This window comes from Nilaparvata lugens, chromosome 8 (genome assembly GCF_014356525.2).
Source record: "Nilaparvata lugens isolate BPH chromosome 8, ASM1435652v1, whole genome shotgun sequence".
In the NCBI taxonomy this organism is placed as follows: domain Eukaryota; kingdom Metazoa; phylum Arthropoda; class Insecta; order Hemiptera; family Delphacidae; genus Nilaparvata; species Nilaparvata lugens.
This window is the reverse complement of record NC_052511.1, coordinates 26,004,141-26,018,002: the sequence shown is the minus strand read 5'-3', so window position 1 is coordinate 26,018,002 and position 13,862 is coordinate 26,004,141. Positions and strand designations below refer to the sequence as shown.

The window sequence follows — 13,862 nt, the reverse complement described above, 5'->3', positions numbered from 1 at the left end:
AAGTATATAACTTGGTTTTTTATAGTAAAATATTTTGAAATATATTTGAATAGATAATATTCCAAAATTTATCAATAATCTATCACACAATTTAAATGCAGTTGCAAACTTTGATTTTATTGACGTTTCGACGTCATTTGCGATAAATCACCTGACAGCAGATGTCTGATGGGAAACCTGCAAGATATCCAAGGCCGAATTCAGACAGCCTTTCTGCAGCTCCCTGAAATCAAATTGTTACCGTCTTGTTATTTTATTATTTGTTCTGCAATTCTGTAACCTTTATTAAATTCAGCTAAGTTAAAGTTTAAAATTGGATTCCACCATGGGGAGTCTCTTTCGAAGCGAAGAAATGACTTTATGTCAATTGTTTCTTCAAAGTGAAGCTGCCTATGCTTGTGTGTCAGAACTTGGGGAACTTGGACTAGTTCAATTTAGAGATGTGAGTTTTATCAACAATTATTTATTATTCATTAATCTTATTCAATTATTTTAATTCTTTATAATTTATTATTTTCATTTACTATTCTTTAATCTTAGCTTAGTGCATTCTTGTAGGGTACCTATCATAACGGAAATTGAAAAATTACGACTCATTCCATAAGTTTCAGGAGTTATTGATTTTATATCTTTCCTATCAATTTTTGAATTGCGACTTCAACTCATTTCCATAAATGTCATCGTGAATTATGCTAGCTCATTCCCAAACATACAGATAATCTAATGATGTACGCTAACCTTATGGTTTACATTTTTCCATAACTCAATATTATTTCGCAATCGTATCATCAAACTTTTGCAAACCTTTTTAGAAGCTGGAGTAAGTTAGTGATTCATAATATTTGTACGAGTTATCAAAATATGATTCTTTTATACATATTCCAATATCATACAATAGGCCTATTTGAAACTTGGAATTTTTTATCTTATTTGATATCTTCTCTACAACTCAATATAATTTTGCAGTCTTGTCATCAAAATTTTTTAAACCTTTTTGGATCAGTGATTTATCATATTTTTACAAGTAATCAAGATATGATTTTTATTTTAGGCCTTACGAGTAATCAAAAATTTTATTTTCATCCTTTACAGAATCCAATATCATACATTATTAGCCCACTTAAAACTTCCAATTTTTTTTTCTTCCAACCGTAACCTTTTATCAATTCAAAGTATATTAAAGATCCGTAGGGTACCGTATTCAAATTTTGTCCTATGTGGTACCCAACCTATCCGTCAATAAATTAGACAAGTAAGTTTGAATTTTATGTAGGGCCTACCGGCACTAATGTGCCGAATTTTTGAATTTTCAAAAACGCTTGATTATTATTTCAATGTTTCCTGTCCAATAAAGAGAATTAAAATGAGCTGTACGGAAAATAAAAATAAGTGGATCACTGAGGATATATTACAATTGAGACAGGATGTAAGAAATGCTTTCAAATTATTCTCGCAGAGTAGAGATGCAACAAAAGAGAGAGAGTACATGAACTTGAAAAAGCACTATACAAATGAGATAAGAAGAGCAAAAAGCAATTACGTTGTGGATACTTTGAGTGCTTCAAATAACCTGAATAAATGTGTATGGAGGATCATAAATGATGAAAAAACTGGATCAAGGCAAACAAATGGTAACAGGTACATTGGTAGTATGAAAACAAAAGAGGGCAATGTTTTGAAAGATGGAAACGAGATCTGTGAATATCTAAATAAGTTCTTCCAGGAAGTTGGCTCAAACATTGAAGACTCAGTTTTGGATGGTTTTACCCAATCATGTGTTGAAACAGAAAATGACTCAAGCCATATTGAAAAGATGGTTGTTGCTCCTTTCACAGAAACAGAAATTCTCGAAATTATTGATTCCCTGAAGAGTAAGAGAGCAACTGGTCTTGATGGGATCTCAACTGTTGTTATAAAAAGTTGTAAAAAGTATTTAATTGCTCCATTAACAGTATTGGTGAATAAGTCCTTGGAGTGTGGTGAATTTCCTCAGAAATTGAAAGAGTCGAAGATAGTGCCAATCCACAAGAGTGGCGAAGAAAATCTGGCAAATAATTTTCGACCAATCACTATAGGGAATGCACTGGGTAAAATCTATGAAAAAGCAATGTTAATTCGTTTTGTGGAGCATTTGTTTCGAAATGGAATTTTATCATCCGAGCAACATGGATTTCAGAAGGATAAATCAACCAGGTCAGCCATTGCGTCTCTTGTGGAGAATGTAATAGATAGAATGGATAATGGTGAAAGGGCAGTGGGAGTTTTTCTTGATATGAGCAAAGCATTCGATTGTGTGGACCACACTATCTTGTTGAAAAAGTTGGAATATGTGGGAGTTACTGATGTGGAGCTTGAGTGGTTCAAATCCTATCTTGTGGGTAGAAGTCAGTGTGTGGAGATGACTAGAGAGGAAAATGGGCAAAAAATTAAATACAGATCAAATAATCTTAGAATAAAAACAGGTGTACCACAGGGTTCGATCCTCGGACCATTATTATTCATTTTATATGTTAACGATTTACCACAAATAATAACAAGTGGTAAGGTTTTGATGTATGCTGACGACACATCCTACATTTGTAGTGCAAAGGATGCAGAAAAATTAGAATTAGATACTTTTGTCAATGTACATGCCATAGCCCAATTCCTCAGTCAACATAACCTCAAAGTGAACGAAACTAAAACTCAGTTCTTGCAGTTCAAACATAGAAATAATTATAGAGATCTTGAAGAGATAAACGTTCAAATAAATGGAGTGAATGTTGAACAACCTTTGTCTGTGAAATTTCTAGGTGTCTTGCTGGACCAGAACTTGTCTTGGGATAACTATATTGATCATTTGTGCTGTAAAATATCATCTGGAGTGTTTGCACTCAGGCAGATTCCAAATTAAGTACTGGTAACACTATCTTAACATGTACAGTATATCATGCCCTCATAATGTCACATATTCGGTATGCAATATTGGTTTGGGGGGCTCCAGTCTCAAAAATTTAGATAGAATCTTTAGAATGCAAAAGAGAGCTGTGAGAGCGATTAAAGGTCTTAAGCCATTAGAGTCCTGCAGAGAGTATTTTAAAGATCTAGGACTACTAACTGTGCCTGCACTGTACATTTTCGAAGTGATCATGTATATAAGAGATAACAAATTTATAAGAAACTGTGACATACATAATTATGACACTAGAAATAAGAGTAAATTTTCTGCACAATACCACAGGACAGCTCAGTATGAAAATAAGCCTTCTTATATGGGTATGAAATTTATGAGTAAACTGCCGTCAGCTTTGAGAGAAAATGAGAATAAGGATATTTTCAAAAAGCTATTGAGAAAATATTTAGCAAACGGGGTTACTACAGTATTCAAGAATGTATGGATGGAGAATGAGGCTTTTGGGAGGATTAAATTGCAATGTACATTGTGGAATGTGATGTAGCCTATATAATATATGTTTATATGTATTCTTTTATTTTTTTGACAAATAGTCCTTGACGATTTCCTATACTCTTTAAAGAGTCTCCAGGGAGAAAATTTAATCAAATCAAAACAAATGCTTATTAAGTAAGTTGAATGCTTATTAAGGTGAATAAGGTGTACAAGGTTAATGTATTATTAAAAATTTGTTTTTTTTTGCTCTAGAGATCTAGCACATTCTTTTTTCTAGGTATCTAAAAATAACAATATAATGTTGTAGAAAATCTGTAAAGCAATCAATGAAACTGATGTGTTTGTATTTTTACAGCTCAATCCTGAAGTAAATGCCTTCCAGCGTAAATTCGTAAATGAGGTGCGAAGATGTGATGAAATGGAGAGGAAACTTAGGTACTTGGAGAAAGAAATTAGAAAGGATGGCATCCCAATGCTGGACACTGGTGAGAGTCCCGAGGCTCCTCAACCACGAGAGATGATCGATCTCGAGGTATGTTCACAAAAGATAACTTTTGTTTATTACTTTTGAAAAACAGATGGTTTAAGAAAAATAGATTGAAGTAGCCTAATGGAGTAAATATAATGGCCAACAAAACGAAATAATCAAGAGCAAAGTCAAATTAAGTGCAGCTGTCAGCAAAAATTGAACAATGTAAGCTGCACTATCAAAAGTGGACAAATTATTATCACATTTCAACAAAAATGAAATATTTTATCCGTTCTTAACAAAATTACGTTATTTCTAATTACATATTCAATCGTAAATTTTAAAATCTAACCACATTATAATATGACCTTAGAGCAAGCCAGTTATTTTTCATATCAGAATGATCATAAGTTTGTCATCTGCTTGTAGCATGGTATGGGTAGGCAAACAAGTACCTGGGGCCTGGGTTGTTAAGGAAGTCTAGATTTTGAACTCTCAATTCTAATAATAGCCTAATAATGAGTAGTATTAAGTTATCACATGCCAGCCAAATGTATAATCTCAATTGAATTAAAAAGGCCAATCTATAAAGTATGAGTTTCCTTTAATTCTAGGCCACTTTTGAGAAACTAGAGAACGAATTGAGAGAAGTGAACCAGAATGCCGAGGCACTGAAGAGAAACTATCTGGAACTCACCGAGCTGAAACACATCCTAAGGAAGACACAAGTCTTTTTCGATGAGGTAACATTGCTAACCAATATTTTATTCTCCATTTCAAGTATTCAACCAATTTTCCATCACGTCATCATCCATATCTAGTAGCATAGACCAATAATTTTCCACAAATTCATGATAAAAAAATTTCCAGGATTTGAGGTAATTGATAAGTTACACAAAGCATTATTAAAATATACTATGTATATAAATATAATAATATTTCTATAGAATATTCTGTTTCTGCTTCTTAATTCTACAATCTGATATATCAATGATTATCTTCGCTAAGCCACCTATAGGCTACATTCAAAATCATAAATCTCTTGCATGTCAAGATGAATTATTTTTATCAAAAAATAATAATATTCTCTAGTTGAGTTCCCACTAATTAGTGCACAGCTTGCAATTTATTAGACTGAATTAGATTTAGGTACCTTTGAAATTATGTAATTTATTTAGATGTTCATCTGAATCTTGCTGTGTAAGTGTAAGTACAGTTTCAATTCTTTTGGCCAAGGTTTGGGAGTGTTGATTTGATTTTACAAATTAGATATAGACTTTTGTGTGATGGTACGTTGTTCGATTGTTTTCCATTAACTAACTGTCTGAGATTAAGATAAGTAACCTTTCATTTATTTGCATAAATACATACATGGAGACAACAGGTTAAACCCTTGTCTCCTTGAAAAATTACAACATTCTTCATTCAAAAAAAGATTCAAAGTAAATAACAAGCTAAGAATAAAACAAGAGTAAAATAAAATATGAACTAAATAAATAACAGAAAAGTGTTTTAGCAATAGAAATGTGGGTTTTTTTAATAAAAAATCCTATCTTAAATTTATTGCTGAATCTACTTTCCAAGAGAAAAGATGAGAGGTGGAAAAAATATGCACTTAAAATATCGTACATGGGCACAAACCATGTAATACAGAACAAAGAATCATGTGGGCACTGAGAAAAAATGTCATAAAAAAGAAGAAAAATATACAGAAACCTGGCCACGAATATCTATCCTAAATTAAGCCCTTCAGAGTGTTGCGGAATCTGCCACGAGAGCATCCAAAGACGCCTAGGTGCCCAGAAAAGAGATTGTAAAGCCTGTGGATTCTATTAATTGGAGAGTTATGATGACTTTCTGTTCTGGAGCGTGTTACAAGAAAAGAAAATGAAGAACGACGAGCTATGGATGAAATGTAGATATTAAGTTTAGAAAGTAAATAAGCAGAATCTATTTCATTGTTTAGTAAATTGTAAAGGAAAATAAGGTATCTGACGTCCCTCCTTGATTTTAATGTTTCAATTCCAAATATACACCTCAGCGTATCAGTTGGGAAATCAAATGGACAGTAGACAGTAAACTTCTTGTGATACATGTATTTCAGAAATTTGTTTTGAAAACGCTCCAGAATGAGAATTTGGCCATTGCAATATGTACTCCAGATCTCAGAGGCATATTCTAGGAGATTTCTAAATAGCTACTTATATCGGAATAAGAGAGGGGCAACATCACTAAATGATGAGCATATCCTTAAGATGATACCCATTAGCTTATTAGCCCTTCTGCATATGAAGTCCACATGACAATTAAAAGTAAAACCACAGGTAAACACTACACCTAGATCCTTGAAAGTTTTCATCTCTTCCAAAGGGGTGCCACCAATATTATATATATATTTTACAAAGGAGCCAACTGTCGAGTGAAGGTAATAACTTTGCACTTGGCCACATTTATTTTCAGTTTATTAGTTTCACACCAGACTAATAAACTATTAACATCCCTCTGGAGGTTAATGCAATCATTGACATTCTTTATTTCTCTGAATAGTTTAACATCTTCAGCGTACATGAGGCAAGAAGAATTTTAGATAAATGAAGGAAGATCGTTAATAAATAATAGAAGAAGAGCTTGCTCATATTATCAATCTAATGTTTTATCTTCGTAGAGCTCCAACTTAAGGTGCATTTCCTTAGAGGCTTGTCGAGACGCGCAGCTATAAGTAGGTGTGTCGAGACGCGTGGTTAGAGTCGTCACAGCTAGAGCACATAACCTTTAAATCGATTAGATTCGATGACTCTTTGGATTTTTATGTTGTATAAACGTTATGGCGACAGATGAATTAAAAGTGTTTGATACTACATTGCTTTCACAATTCATATCCATAAATTTATAGGTTATGTGCTCTAGCTGTGATGGCTAAAACTACGCGTCTCGAAACGCCAGCTTATAGCCACGCGTCTCAAAACGCCTGCTTATAGCCACGCGTCTCGAAACGCCTGCTTATAGCCACGCGTCTCAAAACGCCTGCTTATAGCCGCGCGTCTCCAAACGCCTGCTTATAGCCGCGCGTCTCGAAACGCCTGCTTATAGCCGCGCGTCTCGAAACGCCTGCTTATAGCCGCGCGTCTCGAAACGTCTGCTTATAGCCACGCGTCTCGAAACGCCTCTATGGAATTGCACCTTAAGATTAACGTTCTATGACCCACGTAACTCTCATTATTTAAGTATCTAACTAAAACAATTTTCAAATACCTAATCATAAAAGCTATTGAGCCAATAAGAAAATAATTCAGTTCTTTAAAAAATAAAATAGATTTGTGGTTTTCCTGCATTTTCATAAATATAATGAAAAGCAATAATTTAATATTCAAACTTTGGTTGACAAGTTCATTACTTCATTCTTATTGATTAGTTTGTAAATTATATTTCTAAATGATCATTGTAATAGAATATCCATTAATTTATTATGACTATTAATCAGCGTAAGCTATGAAATACTGTCAAATGTATATCGATTGAATAAGTGATCTAAGTTCTAGGTTTTTAAGCAGTGGAAGTAATTAAATGTATATTTCTCAACTAGTCAACTCTATATATCAATTCATTTTTTTTTGATAGAGAATTATTTTTTTCAACACTTGTACTTATTGATATATCAATCAACTCGCCTATAAAACATTTGAGTGAGCTATTGATCTGTGTGTATGTATGTGACCTTGTAGTAGTTGGTTTTGGTAGGGCGTAGGAATGACATTCAGTCTCCTTTACTCTGAGAGTAGTGAACGTAAATAATGTCCAATCTACAACAGTGAGTGACATGAGTAATTGATTGTAATGAACCAAGTCTATAGAGTTTATCTGCCAGCCGATAACTGTGTAAGGAATTTGTGATTCCCAGCTCAATCCGGATGTAGGCCTAGAGCATTGAACGCTAAAAATTGATGATAAACTATTTCCATTGCCGACTACATATTGTAAACCTGATCAGAAAATTAGGTATATATTCTTTCAACAAAAATGAGCTACTACTTATGGGATGACTAACATTAGATTGAGATATAATAAATTTAATTGAATATTACAGTATAATTACATTATTTTTTCCTATAATATAATAGATGCAAAACCCTAATAAAATAAACAATTTATTTGCAAAACTATAAACGTTTATAATCAATTAATGTTAGATTTATTCACAAACGTCTTATCCAACATTTTGTAACTCTTATCCAGCTTGTATGTAATTTTTGTAAAAATATTGAGTTTGGTTACATCTGGATCGCCAACATTCAAGAGGTAAATTACAATGGTTTGTGGTTCTCACTCTTGATAATTTGATTTATTGATTGGAAAATAATTATCAATTGAAAGGTAACAACAATTTTATAGAGTAGTGATAGATGATTTTCTGTTTCTTTCTTTCTTGATTCAGCATGTTTTGGAAAAAAAAACTTGAAATGTGGATTTTTTATAACTCATTTCAATGATGATATTTCTTGAATCTTTATCACTCTTAGACTAACAATGAACTTTCTGATTGAGATAGTTATGCAGTTTCTCATTTTCTCAAGTTTTTCTCGTTTTATTAAAATTCAGTATGGTATGAGTTGAACAATTTTTCAATTTGAAGAATTGGTCTGTCAAATCCTAATCCACTGGTTTGTTTTGGAGTTTTATTTTACTTTCACTTATATATTTGTCATTGACTCTTGCTCAAGTTTCCAATTCTAAGTTGTAGTGTTCATTCTAATTATACGAATCAATGAGAAAAAAAGGTTGACGATATTTACGTGAGTATAGAAAACTCTGACCTAAATATTTTGAATTACCAAACCGCTTAACTTGTTAGGTGACTTAATTAGAATAGCTGATAATTTTCCTCCTACTGTGAGAGGTATAGAACAATCGTGTTCTGATTCTACCAATATCAACTGAATGACAAGATGGGCTTTAAGGTCATAATCTTGTCAAATTAGGTATCTACTTAGAAGTACAAGGTGGTGCAGAGGAAACGCATGTTGCTCGAACCAATATTACTCGGCGTCGGGAGGGGTTATTGACCTTGAACGAATGTTGGCAGACGGCTCATACTATGCCGTTTCAGTCGCTATGGAGCGTTGGAACGTACAACATCGTGTGTTCGCTGTCGAGCAGTTTTTTTTTTAGAAACAATGAATCTGTAGTCGCACTACAACGCTTCACCGTCAATATTTTAGAGTTGGAAGTCAAGGCCTGATCGAAATACTGTACTCCGATGGGTTGCAGAGTTTAGAAGTACTGCTCCTTTGATGAAAAAGAAACCACCTGATCTTCCCCGTTCAGCTAGTACTCCGGAAAATGTAGACCGAGTCAGAACGGCAGTTGTTACTAGTCCTAGACGATCGATTATACGACATAGTCTCAGGACTAGACGACACTGACTCGGTCTACATTTTACGAAATGAACAGGAAGACCAGGTGGTTTATTTTTCATCACAGAACCAGTACTTCTAAACGGTGCAACTTATCGGAGTACAGTATTTTGATCAGGCACTGCACCTCGACGTCCAACTCTAAAATATTGACGAATAAGCATTGCACTGTGACTACAGATTCATTGTTTCTAAAAAACAACTGCTCGACAGCGAACTCTCGATGCTGTACGTTGCAACGCTCCATAGCGACTGAAACGGCATAGTATGGGCCGTCCGCCAACATTCGTTCAAGGTCAATAACCCCTCCCGACGCCGAGTAATATTGGTTCGAGAAACATGCGTTTCCTCTGCACCACTTTGTTTAAGCTTGATATTCAATCATATTATTGTTTAAATTGGCAAGTTACACATACTAGATGGTACGATAACCACATAGCTTCAAGGTAACTAGAACCTTATTCTGAGAAAATTTAATTTGTGTAAGTTAATTACCCTTGGGTGGTTCTAATAATTATATCTGAAAGGATACTAGTAGAGTTATTTCAATGACACTTTCTTGGGGTCCCCAGAAACCATTTATAATTATTCTTCATTGTCGCACATTTCCAAAAAAACTTCACTAGTTCATTGTGAAATAGATTTGGAAGTCGATAAAACATTTTATATTTCACGTATAGTATATTTTAAAAACTTCTTCACCCAAAAATTTATGTTATTCAAACGCTAATAAACTGATCTATACTATAGAAAATTATTTATTAAAATCTTCTTGTTTCTTTAAAATGTTATTCTGAACTATATTTCAACCTATAAACGTGTGTTAAACCTTGAGTCAATGTAGAAATTCACTTTGTAGCTTGAAGTATTGAAATTTTTCAAAAATAATAATCCTTTTTGTGTATGTATCTCCATAGTCATGTGTCTTCTAAGGACGGGGTTTATGTATTTCTCTTGCATATTATGTTGTATTTTCTCGGAATTCTTGATAATTCTTGTATCCTACTTTATTTGTGTAAGAAATTCACTTGATGCAGTTTTATTTCTTTCAATCTTCTTGTATTGCTTTCTTGTATATTATACTGTGTATCAAGTTTTGTGATTATATGCCCTTCTATGATCGATTATCTGAATCCTTTTTATCTTTTTCTTGATTTTGAGATCCCAAAATTCCTTTTCGAAATCGGGTGGTCACAAGATATTTAGTTGAAGTAGGTGATATAGAAAATTAAAGTTATATGAACTTATAAACTCAATTACATTTTGAATATCTCAGGATATACCTAACAGACTTTTGAGGGTAGTAAGGAGATGAACATATCAAAAGTCCCCACCCCTATCACCTTTGCTTAGGGGGTGGGGTGGTTCAAAGGTACCATTTATTGGTTTCTCGCATATAACTCAAAAACTATGCATCTTAGGGACATTAATTATTCTTTTGAAAAGAGAAGAATATTGACTAGCAATCTGGTTCCATGAGAATTAAAGTTGTTTACTCACTTGTACAACGAGATGTTTGGCTGTGGCAATCATCAAACTGGCTTTGCATCCGAATCATCTTGTTTAACAAGTTAGTAGTTAACTTAGTTCTCATCGTAGTAGACTGTTGGTCTTAATCCTTACCTTTTTGTAAGCTATTTAATAATAATTTCAAAAACTTCTTCCTAGATCTGGAAACTTAATTACTTCTCAGCCTATATACTGTATTTTATAGAATTAGGAATTGGCAGTATACTTTTGAAGTGTAAAACATTGTTATAAGTGGCCACCCGACCTCTCAATCGCTGGCTTGTGAATGTTGAAAGCCTTTGCTGTTTTTCACTCGTGTATCGACTGAATGTTTTGCAGAGTCGGAAAAAGTTTTTGCCCGACTATTACGAGGAGGTGTGCCGCCTGTTGGCCTCTTCGACTCACAGTCAATGCCTTCAATCGACTGGAGTCAGACTCGAGTCGCAGGTCACACCCACCGAGTCAAACCCAGTCAATAAAACAGTTGTTAGCTCGTCCGATGGTTCTTTCCTTATGACATGATTTGATGTGAAGGCAAGTGACTCACCGAGTCTTACTAGCATTTCTATTATTTGTTGTATTGTAATAATGGGCTTGAGCAATCGGTATATCATCCAGCTGAGTGTCTTAGGCTAATATTATACATATTTGACGTCAACTAAATATTTTATTGACATTTGTATCCAGCCGTCTCTTTTATTCTAACAGAAATATAATTATGTGTTGCTGTAAAATTCATGCACGAGTCATGCATGAGTGTTATCAATGTTTTCAAATTTTTCAAACTATCCAACGTTTTCCTGTACCTATTCTTGTTTAAATTCCAATAATATTCGATGTTTCTCCTACCCTTATACTCTTTGTATGATACCAGAAAATAATCATACCTTTGCAATGTCTGTATAAATATTATTATTGTTATAAATATCTTCATTTTACAATTTTATTATCATTATTTTCGTTCACCTTCCATCTAAGGATGCAGCCTTACGTGTGTCTTTTTCCTGAAATATGATGGATTTGTGCCTCTTGCTGTTCTATTTATATATATATATATATATTCAATTTCTTTCTATTTTTCTGTGTGGCTGCAATTTTAAATGTTTCTCTTTTGATTTTAATTATGTTGCAACCGAATTGTAAATGTCTTCTGATTTTATATTTAAAATCCACTGTATTCTAGATGTTCCCTTGTCTAGTATTTTGTGTCATTTTCATCATTACTCTTCTACATTTTTACTCTATCCAAAACTAACAATCAATAATAATTCTGCATCAATCAATAGAAATGATCAATGGGGGAATTTTATATTTCCTTGAGCCAGGAAGTAAGAATTTATTCTAGATTCTTGTATAAAAAATTCCCTAAATTTAAAACGATTCTAGTTTCTTATCAAACCAAACCAATATTGGTGATTATTAAGCTCATTTCATGTTATTCTTGGGTGTCAGCATCTAACTCATAAATCGAGAAGTTTTCAGTTTGATCATTCATTTCGTATAATTTTGTTTATAACCTATTCAATGATTGGTAACTTATCTACAGTCTTCTGTTGAAGATTATTTTAATCATTCAAAACCCATGAATAAAATAACGGATGCTTATCTTCAAAAATCATTCTTATAAATTTAATCAAAATTTCTTCTGAAAGCTTTTCTTTTCAAAATGAAAAAACAACTTATTTTACTATAATTTTCATAATTTTGGATAACTGAAGTTATGATGCTATATATTTATTAGCACTTCCATCCTTATGAAGTCACTTACTATATTTTCTGTCCATAGCACTTTCTTTTAATATCGTTTCAGCCATTGATGTTGAAAGATTTCCCTGGAATTTGACATAAACAAACAACTAGAAATATTGGACTATAACATTAATGTAGTAATAACATTGATTAAATGTAATAACATTAATTAAAACTATTGAATGAAAAAGACTAAGAAATTGTCAAAAATCACAGAAAATCTGTCTAGTCTTTTTCATTCAATATGAATAATTACCACAATATCAACTTCTCAACTACACAAAAAGTAAAATTAATTAAAACCAAAGTTTTGTTCGTACCCTGTCTGAAATGTAGAATCAGAGCTTTTTTGCTCAATCAAATGCTTGAGCTTTTTTATTGGTTAGCAATCATTTTTCAATAAACGTTGAGTAATTTTTTCAATTGTTCAGATTTAACTTGCAACATCCATGGCTCTTTTGATTTGACTCTTCCACCTAAGTCAAACATTTGGAGTAAAGTTAAATATGTTATGTTCATTTCATATTTTTAATTGTTAAATAGATAGCTGATTGTTTAACTTATCAATTCAAGTGTTATGCTTGTTTATTATTTGGTCTTATTTGTAGTTCAATCTTCTAACTTAAATTGGTCTTCAAATAATTCAAAATTTACTAATTATCTTCAACATTGACATTTAGTATGCTCTAACTACTTTTCAACTAATAATATTCTATCATTTATTTCTTTTGAATGGTTATGAAATATTGTATGAATTTTACAGCACCGATACATTTTTAAACAAAAAATAATTAGAATAATTTTGTTTCTTTCTGGCTGGATACTGTTCTCTTTTTGCTATTTATTGTGACAGAAAGAGATTATTTTTGTTAGCTTAATATGAGAAAAGAAACTAAATGAAGAAATCTCATCTTAACCTCCAATAACACCACTTACAATTTCAATTTGTATTGTATATTTATTGATCCAATATAATTCATTTATGATCGTTTTTTTTGCATTGGAACAATATTTTTTAACGAAATTGATAGCTTATACGTTTATGCCGATACTGTCTCACCAAACTTACTTTACAACAGATAATAGAAGTAATTAATTGAGATAGAATTAAAGTCACTTTATTTATTACAATAATTCCCGAAATCAATATTTCTTTGATTTTTTGAATAGTAGCATTCATTTTTTATAAATTAATGTTTAATATTATATTTCATAAAATCAATGAAGTATTGAAAACTGGCTCGATCCAAGGCAATTAACGTGGTATTAAAATACTGTATGTTCAAAGTAATTGAAAAAATACTTCATGTAACGCGTGTTTTATATAATTGATTAA

The 13,862-nt window shown here is 32.5% G+C and overlaps 1 protein-coding gene across 9 annotated transcripts in view; it reads left to right on the top strand.

The window, feature by feature from the left end:
• The first annotated feature begins 153 nt into the window (after positions 1 to 153).
• Positions 154 to 13,862, top strand: part of LOC111055204 (V-type proton ATPase 116 kDa subunit a1) — a 46,004-nt gene continuing 32,295 nt past the window's right edge. For 7 of the 9 annotated variants that reach the window (XM_039434354.1, XM_039434353.1, XM_022342368.2 and 4 more), the window contains exons 1-3: positions 154 to 442; positions 3,744 to 3,920; positions 4,472 to 4,600. In XM_039434354.1, coding sequence (XP_039290288.1) covers positions 326 to 442; positions 3,744 to 3,920; positions 4,472 to 4,600 — 423 coding nt within the window. In that variant the 5' untranslated portion in view covers positions 154 to 325. Of the gene's footprint in view, positions 443 to 3,743; positions 3,921 to 4,471; positions 4,601 to 11,116; positions 11,312 to 13,862 lie in introns of all 9 variants that reach the window. The other 2 variants (XM_039434356.1, XM_039434357.1) reach the window with 2 other exon arrangements.